At 42.8% G+C, this 23,683-nt stretch overlaps 1 protein-coding gene across 2 annotated transcripts in view; it reads right to left on the reverse strand.

Moving 5' to 3' along the window:
- LOC116066562 (vacuolar protein sorting-associated protein 13B) overlaps positions 1–23,683 on the reverse strand; it is a 353,457-nt gene that overhangs the window by 59,501 nt on the left and 270,273 nt on the right. For both annotated transcript variants that reach the window (XM_031322688.2, XM_031322689.2), the window contains exons 40-46: positions 22,863–23,082; positions 19,710–19,894; positions 8,827–9,023; positions 7,129–7,310; positions 5,817–6,037; positions 5,581–5,712; positions 75–236 (exon numbers count right to left, since the gene is read on the reverse strand). In XM_031322688.2, the coding sequence (XP_031178548.1) occupies positions 75–236; positions 5,581–5,712; positions 5,817–6,037; positions 7,129–7,310; positions 8,827–9,023; positions 19,710–19,894; positions 22,863–23,082 (1,299 nt within the window). The remainder of the gene's footprint in view (positions 1–74; positions 237–5,580; positions 5,713–5,816; positions 6,038–7,128; positions 7,311–8,826; positions 9,024–19,709; positions 19,895–22,862; positions 23,083–23,683) is intronic.

Raw genomic sequence — 23,683 nt, forward strand, 5'->3', positions numbered from 1 at the left:
TGTGTGTGTGAGAGAGTGTGAGTGTGTGTGTGTGTGTGTGTGTGTGTGTGTGTGTGTGTGTGTGTGTGTGCTACCTGAGGGGACTTATGGGATCTCCAGCTGTATTGGTGGCTGTGGAGGCTGGCCAGCAGCACATTCTCATCAGTGTCCACCTGGCCAAAGCGCAGCGTCTCGTGGGTGTCGTTACAGATCACGTAGTGGCTGTAGACCAGTTCCTCAGCCTCCAGGTTCCCATTCTGAGAGAGAAAACAGGGGGGTGAGGGGTTGTGGTTGGAGGTATTAGTGAATGGATGGATAAAGAGAAAAAGAAAGAAGAAGGGAGACATGAGAAAAAGAACTTGTGAATAAAAGAGTTAGCAAATACTTCCAGCTGTGTATGTTTATGGTGGGTGTATATAATGTACAGTATGTGTGTAATGTGTGTGTATAAGTACATTTACAGGTGTCAAAAATGCATGTATTCTCAATCTCAAAAATGCACATATTGGTAGTGCAGCTGTCAGTCAGTAGAAGAAAGAGATGAGTGATAAGACCCGTGGGTGCAACACAACCTCAACAGGGGAGTGAATCATATCACAGTCTGACAGCTATCCAGGCTGAAGCAGCTTAGACTGGGCTTTGGGGCCAAATCTACCCCTTGGTCCCACATAAAACCTCCAGGAGGCCTTTCTGTTTACCAAAACTCAACTTTTTCACATCCTTCTTTGAGCAGCTAAACTGTGGTCGTGAGATAAACAGGGTTGCAGATGTCAACTTATTTCAAATGGCAACTTCGTTTGTGTGTGCATGGGTTTTCCTAACATTTTCTCAATGCTTGGAACAAAGTTGGCAACTACGTAGGCATTCCTGTTAGTAACAGTCATCAATATATTGTGGTTTGTTAGGAGAAAACAATATGGTGGAGTCTGGCCCACCTACAGCAATGGGTCAATGAGAAAGCCTCACAGAAAACTCAAGTCATGCGAGTCGTGCAGGGATGCTGTCCACTCATACGTCACTTTGCATGCAAGAGCGAAGAGCTCACTGGCCTGCGATTGAAAACACTGGTTTAAAAGGGAGAGGGGAGTGTGTCAAGTCTCCTACATACAGGAATTCAAGTACACAATTTCAAAACAGCACATAGTTTGCATGTGAGTTGGATAGCGAGTGCGTGGGTGCATGTGCATGTGTACGTTTTACTTGAGCTCCTTCCAAAGGCTCTCAGGCCCTGATGGGATCTCTCCTGCACACCCCTCCCTGACTCTTGACGCACATGACTGTGGTTCAGACAGCTTCTCAATAACTACTCAACTATCCTAACAAAGAGGGACCCCAGCCTGCTGTATACTTTTAAATGGCAGGGGGTTGATGGTTGATGGTTAAAAGAGGCTGGCAGTAAAAGCTCAGTTTGACTGCCAAGCACGTTCAGGGTCCTGGGGTTGTTGATGCTATTGAAAACGGATGGGAAAGTTTACACCATTAAAAAGAACACTTGATGATAGATGTGAGAGAGAGAGGCAGAGAAAGAGAGAGCAAAATATAGACGGGACAGCTGCGACAGTGGGTTCAAATCCATTTCCAGTTTTATAGTGGAACACTATCTGTGCTCCCTTTCGAATCTGACACTGCGATTTACAAACTTCCTGCTGCCATCTTAAGATGCCATTGCTAAGCCCACTCTTTGATGGTATCGTCTTTCCGCTCCAATTCATGAGGCAACACGATACACACGTCAGAAAAGCTTCCTGCAGTAATCATAATCACTCTCTGTCTATCCAGGGTCTTTAAGTGGACAAATATTAAGACAAAGATATTTAAACAGTCAACACGTTTTTCTTGTTAAAGAGCACAAGATGACAGCTCTTTCTTCAGACGCAGTCCTACCAGGAATCAAAGGATCCATTTCACTAATCCACCCAGATACTATTACTTAAGTTTTCACAGAGTCTAGCCCAGATCTGCAAGGCAGAGTGGCACATATATAAATGGCAAGGTACAGTAAAATGTCTGGAAAACAGATTGTAAATAATGACACCCACTCAAAAGAAATACTCATGAAACAAGACTCCGTGGAGGAGATAGTGAAACCTGTAAAAGGGACATAATAAAAACAATAATCAGATCTACAATCACCTATAGACTCTGCTATAGATGACCCTCGCCCACACATCTGCTACAAACAGGAACCTGATCTCTCTATCACTTTCTTTCCGTTTGCAAAGGAACATGGGAGGAACGGGGAACACAAGGGAAAATTCCTGTTGTCTCAATTGCACATGTAACAGCCTGTGAACGTTCTGTGAGAAAGCAGAGTGTGTAAATACTACTGGGCTTTTGTGTGGCTTTCCACCAAAGCCACTTCCCTGGGGTTAGGGGCTGGGGGGAGCAAAGATTGAAAGTGGGGCTAGGGACCGAGAATTGAAAATGGAGGCAAGGGGCCTGAGGTTAGAGTGGTGGGGGGCTGAGGTTGGGGCCATATGGGGCTATCGAGCAAGAAGAATCTACTCTCTCTACAATCTCATTGTACGTAAATGCAATGACAATAAAGGCATTAATTCATTCAAGAGGCAAATAAAGAGGAAAAAAGAACTTTATTCTATATTCTTTTTCCTTCATCTTTTTTTAATCAAGAAACCCTCTAAAAATGTATATCTAACTGTACTTTTATCTTCCTCTTGCAGTTTTATATATAACAGCTTAAGGTGCTGGCCAGCCCATTGGCATCAACTTGGGGTTCAGCGTCTTGCTTAAGGACACGTGGCCCGGAGAACCCAGGGATCGAACCTCTAACCCTGGTTACAAGTGGACGATCCACTCGACTTTCTGAGGCGCAGCCAACCTCAATTTTGAGCAATCTACCTGTCGTCAGAACTGTTAGCGGACTTGTTTGAAGGTTGGAGTAAAAGGAAAACGCTGCAGTCGAGGGACGGAAGAGGAGGTGAGCCTGTTGCCTTGGGAACATGCTGAGAATCATAATAGATGGAATATACATTCATGTCAATAGTAATGACAAGCCATCAGGCATGTGTACTTATGACTGCCAGAAAGACCTTGGTGATGTTATCATGTGTACAAGAGCAGTCCATGTTACTATGACTACAGCTGTATATCATAACGTTTTAAGGCTATATGAGAATAAATTACAACCATATACCAATCAGTGTTTTTTATTTCTATTTATTGCGATGCATCTGGAAGTGCTCCAGCTGTTCTGGTTGTGGTGGTCTGGTGTGACCATGTCTGGGTCGTGAGGTTTCAATTGTGTGGTAGTTGAGGAATCTTCTCCACGGTTCAATGCTGACCCTACAGGCCACATCACAACAGACCTGCCTGCCAGCCTTGACACCAGGAAACATGAAAATCACTGAAACAATTACACACGTAAGGATACATCCTTCTGTTGCGGAAGGACAGAGCTTGTTAACATTTCCAACTGCTTCTGATTACATTTTCAATTAGGATCAAGTTGTTCTATGCATTGAGCAATGTGTGCATGAGTGTGTCTGGAATGTAAGCCTCTATCAGATCAAAGATACATTTTAGTTTAACTGGGTGGCCCTTTACATCCACCCCTATAGTGCACCTCACCACCAGACAGATTGTGCTTAATCGCACCCATACAAGGTTTTCTCACCGCGTAAAAGATTTGGTTTCAGTGAAACCCCAAAAAGGGAAACAATATTCCATGATCTAAGTGTTCACAACTTTCTCTGAGGTGGACCAAATATTTAAAAAGACTGTTTTCTAAAAAAAAACCCTACCAAACTACCAAACCCACATGCAGCACATTTGCCTTATAATTATGGTGTGTTTTTTCCCTTGTGTTCCAAAGTAGTAAAGGCTGGAGGTAGTTAAAAGGTTCTGTACAAGTTACAAGGCTGCTGCTGTTTAGACCAATCAAGAAAATACAGCAGGCTTAATTATTTTATGAATCAATCCCATACCAGTGAACATGTAAATGCAGCCTTCAGGGGGTTGTTTTTGACTGTGTAGTGTGCAAGTGAATAAGGGTAATCTGTGTGCGTTTGTGTGAGCATTGTATGCCTTTATTTTGGGTCTCAAGATTCTGGGCAAAGATGGCATTCCAAAAGCCAAATATATCACCCAATCAGTATCAGAAAAGCCTTGGCAAAAAGCATACGACCAACTAATATCCTAACTAATCATGCTTGGCATGTTGTGTATCGCCCACCATGGATACCAACATGTCCAAAACACTCCAGTAAAGCTGCAATATGACCACTCGTTGCAACACCACCAATGCTCGAAAGTCTTATTTATGGCTAAATTAACCAGCAGAAATAGGGAACATTCCCTAGCTTGCCTTACATGATGCAATGATGAAGCCAAGGGTCAATTATGACCGATTATCCAACACGGTCGGTAAGAGCTTTTGATGAGTCAATGATGCCACTGAGTGAAAACAAAGGTATTAAACTGCTAGCCAGAACAATCATTTTATAGTAGATTTCCTATGCAGCTTGTTTAATTTTATTTTCCACAGGTAAAAGACCACAGCTGCTCCTAGAAAAACAAAAGTTATTATTTCTCTCACCTGGCATTGAGAATCTGTATGCATGTAAAACCATGAGAGTACCTCACGTCTCCAGAGGCCAGTATATGAGTCAGCAGAGCCACAGCTGAGCCGAGCCGAGCTATGATGGGGCATACAAAACCAGAGAAGCCACGGTGTGTGTGTGTGTGTGTGTGTGTGTGTGCGCAATAGACAAGTGGGTGGAGGACTATGGCCAAATTAAGTCTTGGCAGGCAGGTGTCGCCACTCAAGTTTTACCGTGTTTTCATGGGCATCACTTCACACACAAATATCCTGGCTACCATAGGCAGTGCTGAGAGCTGTGAACTGAGAGATGACGAGGACCATAGGACTAGAAGCCCAGGAACAGACACACTGTAGCCTCTTAGTCAGAGTTTACAGCGAAGGGAAAGGCAGTTCCATCCTGCAAATTTTATTACCACTGGCATACAACCAAAACCTCTCTCTCATGAAATCCACTTTGTTGTGAGTTTGTTTAGCTGATACTCCATCTGGGACAAAAGACCATCTTTCAGCATATTCTCTAAATGTACATACAGTTTTCACGTATTTCCTTTACGGATTTACTAGCCCCTTGCTCCAAATATACTAGCTATATGCAAGTGCTGGCGATCAAACAACTGGGCAAATCCCTTGTTACCTTAAATGTCTCAATGCATCGGACTATTGAAATGTGCAAGTGAAAAAGTTATCCTCCAATACTTTGCAACCTAAGTGACCATATCACTGATATATTAGTCACTTCAAATGCACCATGTAGCAGTAAAAAGTTGATCAAAGAGTGCCTTTATACAATATAATGTCAAATCAACTATTTTGCTTCAGATATTAGCTGTAAGGGGGGATTTAAAAAAACAACTTCAGCCATCAGGACCCCTAACATGCTAAATTATCCAAAAGCTCTGAAAGCAGTATCAATAATCTATCACACAGCACAGCTATGTGCCTCGTTTTTTTTGCACTTCAGCTCATGGAGCTTAAACTTTTTTGTCTTCTTTGGAGTGTGGTTAAATATAACGTGTATATAAAAGGTAACTCTCTGTTACCTGTTGCCAGCTGCGCAGGGCAGTGTCTACAGTGTGGATGGCATACTGGCTGATATTGAGGAACACCGGGTCCACAAACACTTTCAAATCCAATGTGGTGTCCTGGGGGCAGCATGTGGCTGTAGCCTGGCCCTGAAACACAAGAAATGAAATTAACTGGTTTCCACACTTCCTGACCAATGCTTTGAATCAAAAATATCTAGACAGACAAACCAGCATAAATAGCTGAGCTCTACCTGAAGTACACAAGGCTGGAGGAGCTGAAGGCGTGTTAGGTTTCTGTACTCCAGCAGCTTGCAGTCTAGCTGGGTGGAAAAGCTGAACTCCTGACAGTGTCGTGGTCCATTGCTCCACTGGCGTAGGAAGACCCGCGGCTCCCTAGCACCTGTCACCATGAACTCCTGTTCCTGAGGTAACTTCCTGTCTGGCAGGAAGGGACGAAGTTGTCGAGATGGAACTGGCAGAGTGAGACACAGATTCCGTATTAAGAGACTGAACTTAGGGACATTATTTATCAAAACATAGTACAACTATCAAAATATCCAATAATACTCAACTTACAATAAAAAAGAACAACCATATTGCCACTTGGGACAAAAAAAAAGGAAATACATAGTTCCAAAAACAAAAGTAATGCATGTGTGTATCACTGGTGGTGTCACACAAGAGGTCAGGCAGTTGTGTCTTCAGTGGACTCAAACAGAAGACAATAATAGATTATTATGAGTAATGATTTTTTGGAGGGTGCTGACAATTATTGCCACACTATAATGTTGAATGTAAAGGAGTTAAAAGTGAATGACCATTGGCTCTGTAATTGCTGCTACCATGATGAACCAAAAAACATGAGAAGAAGAAGGCTGAATTCCCCCCCCACCAATAAAAGAAAAAGAAGGTTTGAAGTAACTTTGTGTCACGGCTAGACTACAATCCCTCCTAATAAACCTAATACTCTTTAACTCAACTGACTCACTGACATAATGGGACATCATGTGCAATAATTATGTCATGGACATAATCATGAACATTCTCTACTAACCATGTGCTCCTACACTACCAACAGTAAACCTCAGATTTGAAACTGTAACATATATAGAGGTTTACTACTGTAACATATATAGAGGTTTACTCCTCGACGCAGCGGGCCCGGGTTCAACTCCTACCTGCGGCCCTTTGCTGCATGTCATTCCCTCTCTCTCTCCCCTTTCATTTCTTCAGCTGTCCTGTCAATAAAGGCCTAAAAATGCCCAAAAAATAATCTTAAAAAAAAGAAAAAAGAAACTGTAAATACATCTCTATATGCAACCCCATCTAGACTGATCCCTGACGACAACCAGTTTATATTTTTATGCTCTATACCTGACTTTTGACCATTGTATATATTTTGGATATGCACCTTTTTGTTATCTTAGACTTGCACTCTTTATATTTGCACTCTTCCCACTTTGTATTACATTTGCTGTACAGCAATTTCCCTCAGGATAGATCAAGTTTTATCTTATCTGCAAACTCAGAAGAGACTTTGTGACTGGGTATTCTGTATCCTACCTGTGCCCAGCTGTTCTAGATGGTGGCAGAGATGAATGTCCAGCTGTGCTAGTTTAAGGGACACACCCAGGGAGGGGACAAACCATGGTGCAAAGCAGGAGTCCACACGAATGCAAGCTGCCAACACAATCGGAGACACCAACTGATCGCAGGGCAGCTGGGAACCAGACTCACTATCCGAACTGAAGGGGAAGGGAGATACAGCAGACAGTCACATTTTAACAGAATAAGTGGTATTTCTGACAGTGAAAACCAACAACTGAGCACTAAAAACACTAAAAGTGCAAAGAAATAAAGAAAAAGTGACTGAAGGCACTCTGTGAATATGAAATGATTTCAAATGAAAATAATGCTTTTGCCCAGTGACTTACACATTGTGTGACATCGTCAGAAATCTACAGTGAGATTAATGCTACAATTATTCAGACAAAAGGGAATGAAAAGAGACAACAATATGGAGAGGGCCTCCTCGCTGTCCGAGGCTGTGAGTTTAGGTACATTATTACTGCCGCAGTTTTCCAGCAGAACCTCTCCATGGACATTAATTGCATGTCACGGTTGATGATGTTGAATGGAAGGTAATTGAAGTGAATGACCATTTGCTCTGTAATTTGCTGCTACCATGATCCACCATAAAACCTCCAGCAGGAAACGCTCAAGACCTTAAAAAATGCTGGTGCAGCAGAGTGCTCCTTAAAAAGATAAGCATCATATGTTGACAATTTTCATTACTTCCAGTTGGCAGGCCAGCCAAGTTATTTTTCTGGTGGAAACTAAAGTACGGCAGATGAAACGAGCAAGTATGGAAAGGGGAATCAATTTTGATCAAAAAAGACAAATAATTTAAACATAAAGGAAATGTAGTGTTTGGACTATGATTGTAATGAAACACAGATGTATATTTTGCTTTACACTGTATCTGGTACTGTAGACTTTTTTCTCTGTTTCTTCTCCTACATGTTTTCTTATTCCTCCCTTTCTGCTCCTCTGGAGCTCTCTAAGCCACACAGAATGTGGGCTTGGCAATTCTATTACACTAAAAGTTTCCTAAATCCCGGGAGGAAGTAAAAAGGAGAGAGAGAGAGAGAAAAAGAGAGAGAGTAAATTAAGATGAGGAAGAAATGAGAAAAAGACAGAAAGTTAGAAAAATGGATGAGTGAAGCACGGAAGAACGGGATGCCAGGTGAGACATAAGAGAGGTGTAGTGAGAAGGGAGTAGAAGCATGCTTTTTGAGGTGTTATAGTGCTTGGCAGGCCTAGACCAACCTATCCCATCCCAACTCAACCCAGCCCAATCCAGACCAGGCCTAGGAACTTATGAGCCAACCCAAAGGGGGCTTTACTCCTCTTGCTTCCCCTCGATTAGATACACTCAAGGTAAGCAGGAAGGAATCCGGATGGGCCCTGACAGGCACTTGGTGTGCTGGGAAATCTCATTAGGCCGATCTGAACGCCTTCCAAGCCCGCTCCCTGCTCCTGCACACCAGATGTGGGGCGAGGGACACATTGCTAGTTCTTTGTGCTTGGCGGCCTGGGTGCGCTCTCTCTCTCTCTGCTTTCCCTCACACTGGACAGCGCACGTACTGCAGATCCACGCTACGCTCTCTCTCATATACATGCTCGGGTGTACAGGCATGAATACAGATACCTACAAGCACAGAGAAACAGTACAAGACAAAATACAGATTTCTACCCCACCTTTGCTCATCTTCTCCCTCTCCGTTTTTATTGAGTACTATTCTCCACAGGTCTGAGGCCACCAGCTCCTTCTGCTGGTCGGTGAGGCTGAGACTGGGCAGCTGCAGCTGGCAGGCACTGCTCTCTGAAAGGCTGAACTCCCGGTATGGAACAAAGGCCTGCTGAAGCTCGTCCCAGTACTCTAGGCTGCATGGTACCTGGAAGGAAAGACACAGTGAACAACTTACATATGTAACCCCCAAATATGTATTTTATTTAGGCTTTTATGCATCCTCCCTATCCTTCTTAGGGGCAGCAACATTGCCTAGTAATTACGGTAGTGTCCTTCAACTCTGATTCAAGCTCTCTTGAAGGTAAGGAACTACACTGCCCAGACACCCAACTCTCTGTGGCTGATTTCTTCTTTGAAGACATTATAAGAACTGACACATCATGTTGTCACTTATGTTGTATGAAAAGTATAACGCTAAAAGGCCTTGTGGCACATTTACAACTTTTTTTATGCAAAATGTAAAGTTTTTGTAAGGTTAGGGACTACATGAAAGGAAAATCCAAGTCTACGAGGGATATTATTGCCATTCATTGTAGTCCTTCAGCAGGGGATTGCTGCCACGCCAGAAAAAAAAACCAGTATCACCATTCTAACGTGAAAGGTTTATTGTTCAACAAGTTGTTTTTAACATCATAACAAGATATTTTCACCTTGTTCAGACATACAAACTTATCACGTTCTATATCTTAAAAACGTAATAACGTAAATTGTTATAACGTGAAAACAAATATGCCTCAGATTCGATTTATTAATGGTCTTATTCCACACACCTTGCTCAATAACAGCAGAATCTCGCCATGTCTCTAACCAAGCATAAAAACTTCATCAAATAGTGTATCTGTTTTTACTCATTATCCGTTTCCTCATTCATATATGACTTTCACGTTTAAACTATGCTAAGTTATGTTATAACGTCAAAAGGTTTTACGTTATATAACAATACATTTTCATGTTTAACATGAAACGTTTCACGTTATAACAATATAAATAGTATATTGTTAGAACGTGATAAGTTTGTATGCCGTAATAACGTGATCATATGTTGTTAATTAGATCAGGAAACCATTGTTATAACAATAAACGGTAACACTTTACTTGAAGGTATCGACATAATCGTGACATGACACTGTCATAACTATGACATGACACTGTCATGAACGTGTCATAAACCTTATAAACAAGTCATAAACGCTTATGACTTCTGTCATTAAGTGTCATTCAGTTTTTGTCATGACAAGTTGACATTGTTTGGGTTGTCTTGAGTATGACAACTTGACATTAATCAAAGTGACATTACCAGAGGATGTCTTGGTCATGACAAGTTGACATTACATTTGTTTGGGATGTCTTTGTAATGACAACTTGACATTAACCAGGATGACATTACCAGAGGATGTCTTTGTCATGACAACTTAACATAATGTCATCCTGTTTAATGTCAAGTTGTCTTAATAAGGACACTCCAAAGAAATTTAATGTCAAGTTGTCATAATCAAGACAACCCAAACAATGTCAACTTGTCATGACAAAAACCGAATGACACTTAATGACAGAAGTCATAAACGTTCATGACTTGTTTATAACGTTTGTGACACGTTCATGACAGTGTCATGTCACGTTTATGTCGATACCTTCAAGTAAAGTGTTACCCAATAAACTTTTCACGTTTTAATGTAGCACTGGTCCGTTTTGTTTTTTTTTGTTCTGGCTGTGGCAGCGATATGCTTCTGTACAGTAGGAATGATTGAAAATGTCAAAGAGGATAACACCACCATCATCCCTGTACTCCCTGGTTAAATATCTGTGGGTCAAACAAAGCCTCTCCTCCATCATACAGAGTCTGCGTGCTTCTGAACAAGGTACACACCTCTGCTCAACAGTCAATCACGGCTAAATTCCAGTTTTTCTTCCGTTTCTTCCTATATTTGTTTCTCTCTAAGAGAGCTTGGAGGAAATGTGAAAATATGGCTTTGTTGGAGACTTTATGAGGACCCAAAGACACAGCATAACCAGTGTGCTTCCATGGGTTGCATTATAGGGTAACACTGAGCTCTGAAACTACTGAAACACTTTTCCCACTGAAACACTATGTCAGATTGTTTCTGTTGAATATATCCAAATCAGCAACCTGCCTGAAGATGTCTGTATGTATGGTTTTGCTGTAGAAATGTTTTCCACCAATGGGTCAGATATTTCTTTCTTAAGGTGGTGGCTTTGCTCCATTGGATGACAACATTTTACTGTGAGAGTGTTTTTATATCCCCCACTTAGTCTCCTCTACAGATGGACACCAGTGGTTTATTACTATTGTATCCCTCTGTTGTTCATCACTTCAACCTGAGGCTCCAGTCCAAATAAACAGCCTATTGTAACCTCCTCAGTGTAACCCTGATTACTCATCAGCAGGAGGATTACTGTAAGGCTTTGTTATTGCACAACAGGTACTACTTCAGTCCTGTGTTTCCCCCAGCTACACATAAAGTATTAAGCAACTGCAGCGGTCTGCTACTCATCAAACATTGATAGTTTACTGACCCTTTCAAGACGTGGGGAATCCCCGCTTTGGAGAAGGAATAAGCGAGGGATTTTGTCTGTATTACAACCTTGAATTTTATTCACTTGAGACAAACCAATCTTTAATTTTTCATGTAGTCGGAAAAAAATACGACAACTTTTTGACCACAGACCACCGACGTAGCGAGACGACAACTCATCTCCTTAACAACACTGCATGACCACAGCATAACTAAACACCAGGAAACCGTATGCTACAAGACAGCCATTAGCATTGAAGTCCTGGAGCTGTTTCTCACACTGAATAACAATCAGCTTATGTGAGTGTTCACACATTATGTGATGACTGGTAGGGCTCCATTCATTCCTCTCATATTGTGCCAGAATTAGCATAAATGTGTCTGGTGCTCCTGTGTGAACTAAACCAGAGTCTCAGGTTCCCTCGACCACCTGCACAACTCTCAGCCACTGATGGATCAGTGGTGGCAGGGAGCTTTTAGCAGCCCACCTGAAGGATGCCAGGCAGTAAGGCATGAGTGTGTGTGTGTGGTGCATATGGGTGAGCGAGTGCATTTGTCTGTGCACATGTGTCTGTGACGATCAAATTGTTTAGCAGAGGTACGGAGCTCCCTGGACACTTACAAAACTCATGGAACTGTCAACAAGTTGGTGTGTGGGTACAGTATGTGAAAAGCTTTGTGTTCACAAAATGTGTGTGCATGTGTCTGTGCATTCATATGTGTGGGGCTGTACTGTTAGGGAGGAATGCATGAGGTAACTGTAGCTTACATCATGTATGAAATGCCACACAGGTTTTCCTGGAATCAACTTCTCATAATTGTACCTGACAGAGTGGTGCACCCGCAACCCCAACACTGAGCCACCGGAGCGGAAACTCACTGAATCTCCACAGAGAATTCCCAGAACTGCGTTGCTAAAACACAGAGGGTGTTTTTTCTTTCACCTGTGATACTCTATACACATGACGGCATACAGAAATGAATATGTGAGGTACATATATGGTACAGTGGAATACATTTGCATGGTTGAATTTGCATCATGTTCCCTTTGACTTGTAGCCCTGGCCTTGAAGGGAGTAGAGATGTAATCGATAACCAGCTCAAGAAATGATGTAAAAAGAAAAAAAGAAAAACTTAAATACATTTTAGCTATGTTGAGGCGGACATATGGTAATGGCTTTTGGGAGGAGAAGGCACCTGTGTATATGTCAAATGGATTGTGTATATGTGTCCGAGAGGAAGACTATGTGTAATTGTACGTATGAAAGACAATATGCGTGTTTTCATATGTGTATACACAGGTGTGCGTATGTATGTGAGTGCATGATACAGTCTGGGCAGTGTCAGTTTCCACTGCCTGATTGTGTGTGTACCCTATCTGATAAACAACGTGTTACCCTGAATAGCTGACATTCCCTTAGCTGGAAGGGTCCAAAATGTGTTCTCCTCAAGCACAAGACAAAGTAAGCCTGGCAGCTAGACCTCAGGGCAAAACATCAGCTGAAGGGTTATCTTCATTTTTTGAGTCCAGGTCCCATTTTGGAGGAAATGCCTGGAAAGCTCTGTTAAGGAATTTTAAAGTAGTATCAATAATCCAAAACTATTTACACATTTATTTAAATCCAGGACGGTTGGCAGCATTGTGTATATACAGATCTGATTTCCATCCCTGTCACCCACCTCTGTTCCGGCCAAACCAGAAAATACTACTCTGCATGGAGTTACTTTTCTGGGACTGATTAACCAATCACAGTCTCTCAAAAGGTTAACTAAAGACAGGCAGACTAAAGCAAATACACAACATACAGAAATGATTCAAATTTCCACGATCAACCCAGGTGTGATCACTGCTAAAGTTGAAATATGTCTCTGCAACTGAAGACTCCCCAAGCTCCCTGTGAGGCTGTGGCTGCTGACATCCACTGCCTTGTCTGCCATTACTTTTATTAACAATATCAACACTGCTATTAGGTCTTCTGTTATTTCACTGATGCCTATATGTCTAAAAATTCCACTGCTAGCTACCTCTTATCAGCCAGCAGACAAATTGAATTGACATCAGCTTGAGCAAATGTTTACTCAGGAGATGTAATGAAAATTGTTCTGAAAATGACTCCTGCTATGCTGTCTCAGGTGGGCTAATATAGGTTAACGTTAATCAGTGTGGAAAATCAGGAATAAGCCCATGCTGAGATCTTCACGCTCAGCTTTTTTTTTGTTTTTCCTCCGTAATGCCAAACTTTTGAAAAGGGGGACTGAAGTTTTGGTGGATGAGGTGTAAAAACTCCAGATCAAATTAACCACATGGACAGTCTTTTTTATTTTTATAGTGCATTAGCTGTGACTAATGCAGGTCTGCTTGAGCACTGTCCCACTAAAATAATAGTTATCTTGGCTAAAACACACTCTTGCTCTTTCTGGTTCAACGGGTCGCTCCAGAGTTAAATCCCCCTGGCTCCCCCCAGATTCTGACTCCCTACAAAAGGTTGCATTTTTTTTACTAATTGGGAAAAGTGTGCTTCAATAAAAAGGAGGCGTACTGGGGATGTGAAGCTGATGGCGGACCTGTGTTTCTCATAACAACAACAATGACAGAAACAACAGCTGCAGCAGTGGTTATGGCTGAAGGTTGCTGGTTCATCTCAGGCCACAGAGCTTTTATGATATGGGTTGCAGGCCAGCGGAGCCATGATGGCAGTGCAGAGCCCTGCCGAAACATGAAAGGCTATCCCACAGTGCCATGCACGAAAGCAACAGCAGGGGAGCAGATGGTGCGATGTTTGTCAAAGCGATTTGGGCAGCTGCCGAAACAGTGAGTGGATGATCAAATTTATACATCTGCATATTGAGAAAATCTAGTTCTGGTAAAAGGTAAAAATGTGTGTGAGAACAGAATGTGGTAGTTTGACTACATGTCCTGTACAGTATATGCTGAGGCTACACTCAAGTTGTTGCTCTCTACTTTAACAAACTGTATCTCCTGCTGCTGCTGCTCCCGAGCTGGGGTCAGGCTGAATCATAGCTCCTGTGTTTACTCCCTTTTTCTCAGGCTTCAGAACCCCGCAGAGAGGCAGGAGGGGAAGACGAGTGGCAGAGATGGAAAAAGAGCCGTAAGGACACCTGTTTATGATTCAGAGAACTGGACCACACGGCGGTGAGAAGGTGAGAATGAGTCACCTTCCTCTCTCCTTCTAACGCTTCATCACTTGGGCCCTCTACAGGCGGGAACCTGTGGATGCTCCCCCCCCCCCATCACTCTGACATCGTTCCCCTTCTACTGTATGTAAGAACAGCGCAGGCAGCAATTTGACTTTGAGTAATGGAAGAAGGTTTGAATTCCCCCTCCGAGATACTGGAACCAGTTGGGAAACCACAACTATTTAAATGCAGGAAATCTTGATTTTATAAAATGTTAATATGATCTACTCTGGGGACAAGCGAGCAGCATGGCTCAGAGCAACAACCCCCCCTTCATCTATTCAGCAGGGTGGAGACAGGGAGCAAAGGAAAGGAGGAGGGGGGAGTGTGACAAAAGTAGGGAGAAGAGAGAGAAGAGGAGGCGGAATAGAATGAGGAGATGGAGTAAATGTGGAGAAGTTTTACTTCATTACATTCCTTTCACCATCCACCTGCAGTCCTAAATTGGAAAAACATTACTGCCTACATGATAGAAAGGAATGACAAGACAGCTCAATGCTAAATACCACTCTCTCTTTTCTCCTTATTTCTTTTTCTTTCCCTGTGCCTCTCACTTTCCATTTCTCAAAATCTATCAGCCTCCATCTCCGTGTGGCCACATGGTAATTTTAGAGGCCTGAGAAATTATGACTGCCTTCTTTCTCTTTCCTACACTCTCTCTCTCTCTCTCTCTCTGCACAGTCTACATGTAAAGTAAATGAAATTCCTTTGGAACTGAAACTGAGCCATTACTTTTCACATTTTTGTTTTTTTATGGCTGCATTGCCTTTCGCTGTCGCTGGACTTTCTTTCTGGTCTTGGGAGAAAAAAAAAAAAAAATAAAATGAATAGAGACTTTTGAAGTTTTGTAGAAAGGAAATAATAATCATTGTCGCCAGAGGCTGAAATAAATTAAATCTGGGATCACGACGACTTTGGCTGATGATGAAGAGGTCCTGTTAAAATAACCCCCACAAACCCAACCCCTCGCCTCACACATAACTGCCCTAATGCTATGTTAGTGTTTGGACAAAATATGAGGTAAGAAAGACTTTATAATTCTGACTTATAATTACTTTACAATCACTCCTTTTAATAAGGTCCATGATACATGATACTGTTTTTAGCGGTGTAGACAAAATGCATCACAGTAGCTTTCAACAATGGATTTAAACCAGCTTAGCAAATACACTTTGCAAACGATGTTTTTTATTAATGTAAATAACACTACCTTTGTTAACATGCTCACTGCTATAGCCGCCCAAGTGTCCTATTACAAACATGTCTGCTGTAGTATTTACATGGGTGTCACAGAATTAGGGAATTAGGAGACTCAGGCTACATCTGCACTACTACTATTCATTTTTAAACAGCGTTTTGAAACAAAAACAATCTCCGTCCACACAAGTGTTTAGGCTCCATATCAGAAATTATTTCGTCCATATTAACACGTCTGGAAACGCATACCACATAACCATTCACATACATTGGCATGCAGGTGCCAGTGTAAACAGATTATCTAACGTTACTCTGGGGTTGAAAATCATGTATAAGTTGAAAATACAGAAAATACTTTGGATAAAGAACAACAATGGTGAAAAGTAAGACCAGGGATTTATTTGCTTGGACAGACTACGAGGTGGTGAAACTGCTACTGAAATGTACGTAAGCATACCTAACCAATAATAGTTCGTTCCATTCACCTCGGAACTCGGAAGCCGAAGCTGGGAATGACGTCACACCCGAGTTGAATGCGTTCCTTTTACAAGTCGGATTTTCATTGTTTTCATTAGCTCTAGCCAGGTTAGCTATTGTTAGCAATGCCAGTTTATAACAATGCATTACACAGTGTTTTTGTGCATACAAACAGCGTAGCAACATGTCCACAGATAGAAGATGAACAGGACTGTGTGTACGACTGATTTAGTGATACACAAATAACACAGAAGTGCTAATAACTGCATGTTACTACAGCTTTCACTACTGTTGATGCACGGGGCAGCCATGTTGGATTTTTAGCTCGGGGTACTGGTGGTTGCCTGAGTTCTGAGCTCGGAAATCCGAGGTCAGGCAGCGTTTGCGACTTTGACCTCGGAAAATCCGACTTCCGAGTACAAATGGAACACACTGTAAGACCGACGTGGGTGTCCGTTTCTGCCTGTCCAGACTACAACGCAAGCTGGGAGTTTTCAAACCTACACTGGGTCAGCAGCGCTTCGAACGGCCTCACTCCTGTTCAGTGGTTTCTATGCAAGTCCCATATCTCTTTCAAACAGATGCTAACTTAGTCTGCACAACTGTGTAAACAATTGTCTTAGCCATCAATTACAATGACTCCTTTTTAAATACTTAGCATTCATTGCTTGCTTGTCTCTAAAGACAGAGTATCTCTGCACACATGAAGCGGTTTCAGTAACAATCGGGTGCTCGGAGCCCTCCTCTTTTCACCACTTCCCCCGTGGACGTCTCATCACCTGATTCCTTTTAACAGACTTGTCAGAAGAGACGGGACCATGCCAGAAGGACATGAGGAGTGGAGCAGAAGACGTGGAAAACCACATGTTCATCAACCACTGGTTCCACGTCTCCTGCTATGTAATACACACTCACACAAATATGTCCGCAGAGACAGGCATCCATTTGTATACGCAAACATCTATAGAAGTACAGATGCAGTAATAAATGCAGAACCCAACCATCTCCGCCACTGTCCAAGTACATGACAGATTGTGAATACATGTGAATCGTGTAAACATGACATGTTGGAATATGGCATCTAGCCTGCTGCATCTCCTGTCAGACCTTCATCGGCCCCTCGTTTCATCAGCTGGTGAAGAATCATCTCTCTCCCCCGGACTAGAGAGAGTGTGTATTTTCACACAGAGGCTCTTGTAAGCGCCGCAGAAGACACCACCTCCATCTGTGATCATCTATCTTCATCCTTCTTGACCCTCCTCTTACTCCATCTGTGATCCTCTCTCGCTCTTTCCACTCCCATGAAGCAGCCTCTCCCTATACAAACTCTGTCTGTCACTGGCTCTTCCTCTAACCCTCCCTCATCCACACACATCAGCTCCCTCTGTTCTCTAATGTAACTCAATATGTGGCCAATCAGCTAGAGGCTTTGGAGTTTTGCTCATTACAGACTTTACAGCTGCGGGGCCTCGCTGGGAAGCCAGACATCTGCAGCACCTTCCAATATCTTGTCTCTCCTGGGCCGACATAAACAGACAGAAGAAAACATCTGCAGTGTAGGTGAAAGGATTGTGGGAGCCCAGGAAAGAATCTGAGAGATAAAGGGAGGATATGGGAAGATGAGAAATGTCGGCTACAGATGGAGGAAAGAAGCAGAAAGAAAAGGAAAAGGGAAGGTAACCTAACCCCAAGGCTTAAAACATGTAATTAAAAAGTCCTTATAAATGGGCTGGGAATGTAATCAAATTTGCTACTGTCATTCATTCAGGATAATATAATAACATGAGATTATAACTCTATATTATACACACACACATATATATATATATATTATACCATTTATGAAGTCATTCTTACCAGTTATTGCAATAATGTAATGTGGGAGCAATATGTGTGAATTTATTATCTTCATATGTTTTAGCCATCCTTGCATTACATTTCACAATCAGTTGCTAAAGGGCTGCTTCTCAGCTTCTGCTCCTCGGTGATTTTTGAAGACTTGCTGCTATACAGAATTGAATTTAAAGCCACAATAACAACAGAAATTAAATATAATATCTGACTAAACATAGTTGTATAATATATATGAGCAGGAACAATGTATTCAGGAGCATGACTGCGTTAAGCTTAGCTAACTGAATGACAAAAACATGTTTTGCATATTGTATTACCAGAAATACCATTCCTGATTGCACGGTCAATAATTAAGACACAGAGTGACTGTAGCTGTAATAGTGTCAGGGAATTTGACCTAAAAATAGCATATTTCTGCTCCAGGCAAAAAGAAAGATTACGGAGGAGGATGTGAAAGAACGTGAGGATGATAAGCTGGAAAGTGAGGGGAGAAAGGCAAAGGATGAGTGATAGGAGGAAAAGTGGGATGTCTTGTCCCCCACTGAGGCCTTGTAGACTTGGTAGCTGCTACAGCCTGCCAAATTATAACCTCATCTGGGGTTGGAGACACCTGGCTATTCACACCAGAGCATGCGAGATGACTTCCACAGCTGTCCGACCATGTATTACATGTTTGGAGGGACAGCAGGGTCTCTGTCATTCAATAACACATAGAGTATGGAAGTTCTCATGACTCATGTCATGGGAATTATAATGGCCCCCAGCCCAACTCTTAGACAGTTTATTTCTCTTTCATTGCAGGTGATGTTAAGCAGAGCAGTGAGAGATGAGTGGAGTCTTTCGCCTTCTTTATACAGTAGTAGCAGGACTCGTACACCACAACACATCCTGATACAAGTAATTAATAAAACATTTGGTTTGCTTAACACATTACCATTCCGTGCTTTCTTAAAGTTTCCATATTTATTCACACTATGCTGTGTTTGTTTATATTTGGGAAGGATTTTCAGAATAATGGTAGAGATGGAGGAGTTTAAAGAGAAGAGAGAGCACCTGGAAACATGTTTGGTACCTGTATGTGTTTGGAGTACCACATGTACATGTACCACAATATTGGAAACGTTTCATTTACGGGATAGTTCAGTTCCGCCGGAGGTTCCGCCGGATGTCTTTCATTTCGGCCGGATGTCCGTCCCCTTCCTCTTCCTTTGTGTTGGCGTTCTAACCTCTGGTGGATTTGTGAGGACTATGGTTAACTGCTCCTCAGATCTCTGCAGGGTAAATCCAGACAGCTAGCTAGACTATCTGTCCAATCTGAGTTTTCTGTCGCACAACTAAAACTACTTTTGAACGTACACGTTCCACCAAAACAAGTTCCTTCCTGAGACTATTTTGCAGAGGCACCGGGGCTCCGTCCGCAAGAAGATTGTGATTGGTTTAAAGTAATGCCAGTAAACCAGAACACATTTTTCTCCTATCCCGAAATGCTGTGTGGACTAGGCCAGACCCTCCTCCGCAGCGCTTTGGAGGCAATGCGAGACAAAGAGATACATGTGTGTGTCAGTCTCTACCTGCAGGGCGTCCCCCAGGTCGGCAGTGCTGATCTCAGGGTCCTCTGTGGTGTTGAAGGGGACAGGAGTTATCCTGACAAAGGTAAGGACGCGAGGTTCAGGGTACCTCCACAGCATCACCCCTGGGTTGTCCTCTGTCTCGCTGTAGAACACCACCTCATGGGGCCCTGGCAGTCTCTGGGAAGCTGCCAGAAAAGAAGAATAAACCAAAATATTAGAATGACTTCACTTTACTCTGTCCATAATCTGAAAGCAATGCTCATGCTGTGCTTTACAGGGAGACATAACAAAAGAGGGAAAACACAAAGAGCCCTATTTTAACGATCTAAGCGCACGGCGTGAAGTGCCTGGCACAGGTGCGTTTAGTCCAAATCCACTTTTGCTAGTTTGACGGCAGAAAAAAGGGTCTGTGCGTCGGGCGCATGGTTCTAAAGGGTTGTACTTAGTGTCTTCATTAATCAGAGGTGTGTTTTGGGCGTAACATACAATAAACCAATCAGAGTCATCTCCCATTCCCTTTAAAAGCCAGGCACGTTTGGACCTTGGAGCATTGCTATTATGATGGAGGATTTGCTAAGCAGGAAGGAGAGATGTTCAGGAGAAGAAAAAAGATGAAACATGATAGCTGACCCGACAGATAAAAAACACTGTGACTGGAAAGCAGAGGATGAACTGGAAGGAAAGAAGTCCTCTTCTGGTATCATACAAAGCCACTTCTTCACAAGACTTCAGAACAAAAAGCCCGTTTAAAGGCTTACATTCACAGATGCTTGCTGAAGAAAGAAACATGCAGAGGTTGAAAAAATGTGATGAAAATTCTTATGAATAATGTGAAAATTCACATTATGTTCCAATGAGGGATGCATTGTATAATTCTTTTCCCATTATGAAATTTGCCGAATGTGGCAAAGAAAACAAAAACAAAAAACAATGTAACTTTGACTTGCATATATCTTTGCTGCTGCGTTGTTATTTCTACTATGGAATCCAAACCTTCCTAAACAACATCTCTTAAAAGAGCACGGTGGATGTTTCCACGCTTTCAGAATGTTTATGTTTATTAAGATGCCGTCTATAAACAAAGTGGCTGAGTAAACATTTTTGCTATTGAGTAAACAGCCATTGATTGAACCATGCCAAGCACCTGCAAAAGCTGGATAACACTGGATCTAAACTTCTGAGTGGTGTTTGACTTAAGTCGTGGCTGCTGTTTGGGATTCAAGTCCTTTGGAAAAATGTTTATTTGAAAAAAACAGTCAAGCAGAGAACTGCTGCTTTGCTTGGCCCCTGGAGGTACAAACACTGAGAGTCTCTTTCCAGAAAACACATTTCAAGGGGCAGCGAAATCTGTCTGGGGCTAATTTTTCCCTTTATGTGAAGCGGTGAGCTGCCCACTTGAAGGTAGACAGCGTATTGTTCTTTTGCGAAACGGTGGATGAAAGAAAAACAGACACTTTCATGAGGTTTTGCTTTGATTTGAGTTAGCTTGAAAAGTGAGAGGCAGGGACAGAGACTCCCTCTACCGTTCTCTGCATCCATCTTTCATCTCCTCCTCTGTCCATCTATCCCATCCATCCCTGTGTCGGGCCCCTGGGGGCCACTCGCTGTTCTCTGTACTCCGGGGCCCGGGTTTCTCTTTCTGTTGACAACATGTTGCAGACAGATTGTGCTCTGTGTTCAAGTTCACTACTGTACGTTCTGCTGTTTCAGCCAGCATATTAAATGCATCAAAGACCAGTGGAACAGTGCAACAAACAAAGCCTCAACCACAGCTGACAGAGTGGACGGCTGGTCTACAGCCAGAGAGAAGTTTGATCCTCTGTGTATAATGTTCCTGTGTGTGTCTGCGTGCGTGCACGTAAGAGGACAGCACACACAAAGCACAAAGAGGGGGAATAAACAGCATGCTACTCAGAGTGGAACCAGGCAGACATGTCCGATGAAACTTCTTTCCACACAGGGCTTTGATCTGACTTTGATTTAAGGCGATGTGTATCTTAAGTGACATCTCACTTTGGCACAAAGGTTCCTTTTTCAGGAAATACCAACTCAGTTATACGAGTTTATGAATGATTGACTATGGTTACTGTTCATCCTATGGAATTCAGGGACCAGTGCTTACCACTGCGCCGTGCATTTTGAAAATCTTGTCAAGAAATAGCAGGGTAAATGTATGTCCAGGTAATATTATTTCTTGGACAATGCTTTTTGTCTGTTTGCGACTAAAAACAGCAGTGTTGTAGTACTCGAGATCGGTCTTAGTCTGGAGACCGGTCTCAAGACCACATTTTGAAGGTCTTACTCAGTCTTTTCTCCGTCTCAGCTAAAGAGGACACAGGATTTTTTTTTCAAGACTGGTCAAGACCACAACTGCCTTTTGATTATTTTATCAAGGCATTTCTCATGATACACTTACGGTAATAAAAGAGGTGAATGAAGAAGAATCTTAATTTGTTTACTGTGGTTTTTTTTTTTTTTTTAGCATTTTCTACATTTTATTGTGGCATGCAGTGTGGGACTCGCACTGGTCTGGTATTGGTCTTGCCAAGGTCTCAACCCCTTTAAGCTGCCTACACATGATAGGCGTTAAAACCGCTTTGTGCTGGCCGCTACATTGATTTTCTATGTGGAGGGTGGTGGCGCCCAACTCTGCGCTGCGCTACCCCTGGTGTTGTGCACTGCTCAGATTTGCTCTGCGCTCAAAGTTCAAATTATTTCAACTTTGACCTAGTTGCCGCTGACCTTTCGAAAGCGTGCATGTTATACGGAAAATAGCTTCCTTGCCACCCTTGATGACGAATACCTGCGCTGCGCTTTGCTCTTTGCACTTTGCTCTGCGCCATACAGAGAGCAAATCGCTTATCATGTGTAGGCAGCTTTAAAATCTCGGTCTTGGTCTCGATACACTCTGGTCTTGGTGATGACTTGGTCTTGGTTTAGGTGGTCTTTCACTACAACACTGGCAAACAGCAAGCAATCTTTAGGGAGTCTGGGCTACTGCTAAACATCTATTAAGGTGCTGTTCTGAGAATGAATCACGTCACATGACGTAGGATTTATTGAGTATAGCAGCCAATGCTTTACCTAGGGATAAGCCTGGCTACACTATCAGCCCCTCTGCACATGATCAGCTTGCACTGTATAAACATTCACCTGAGTCCTGGATGTATTGAAAATGCCCTGTACGCAGGTCATCTGAGCTGTGCTCTGTCCGGGGGGAGGGAGAGCCTGGAGAAGGAGGTGGCTGGGTGTGGCAGGCCTTGCCCTTAGAACAGCTATCAGCTGACTCAGAACCTTTCTGGAGGTTTAGGTACTCCAGTAGGTGCTCCTCCACCAGCTTCAGGCAGCTCAGATGTTCCTGTCCCCAGAAGACCTGTCGAGACAGAAGCACAGAGGGTGAGGTGGTTGGAAGGGAGCAGCAAGTAAAGAGTGTGGGATGGTGAACGAGAGGAGACAGAGGCCAACAGGGAAGTCAAGATGTAGGGTTTGGGTATATTGGATGAAAGAAAAAGAGACATAGGGGAAGTAAAGAAAGAAGCTAAAACAGACTGTGATAAGGAAAAAGAGAGTGACACAGACTCACAGCTGATGCATAAACACCTACATTTACAATTATTTAAACAGGAAGAGAAGCAGTCGGGGTTACCCTCATTATCACCCCTTCACATCCTTTTCAACATTGCCCAACACAACCTCACATCCTCCTTACTTAGCCGCGGCATTCCCCTTCCCGTGCTCCATCAAAGCAGGTCTGCCTGGGGTTTGGACTAAGGACCAGGAATCTCTGAGTCAAAAACTCTTCACACATGGAGCTGCCTGCCTGCTACTCACTAGCTCCCAAGGGTGGGTTATGACTAAACTCTAAAAAACAGGAAAATATGGGGATTTTTTTTCCCCCCAGGTTTTTGGAAAGAGAGCACGACAAGAAGGAATCGGAAGGAATTCCGGCGGTTTTTGCACAGCACTTGATTAAA

The sequence above is a fragment of the Sander lucioperca genome, chromosome 10, assembly GCF_008315115.2.
Source record: "Sander lucioperca isolate FBNREF2018 chromosome 10, SLUC_FBN_1.2, whole genome shotgun sequence".
NCBI lineage: Eukaryota > Metazoa > Chordata > Actinopteri > Perciformes > Percidae > Sander > Sander lucioperca.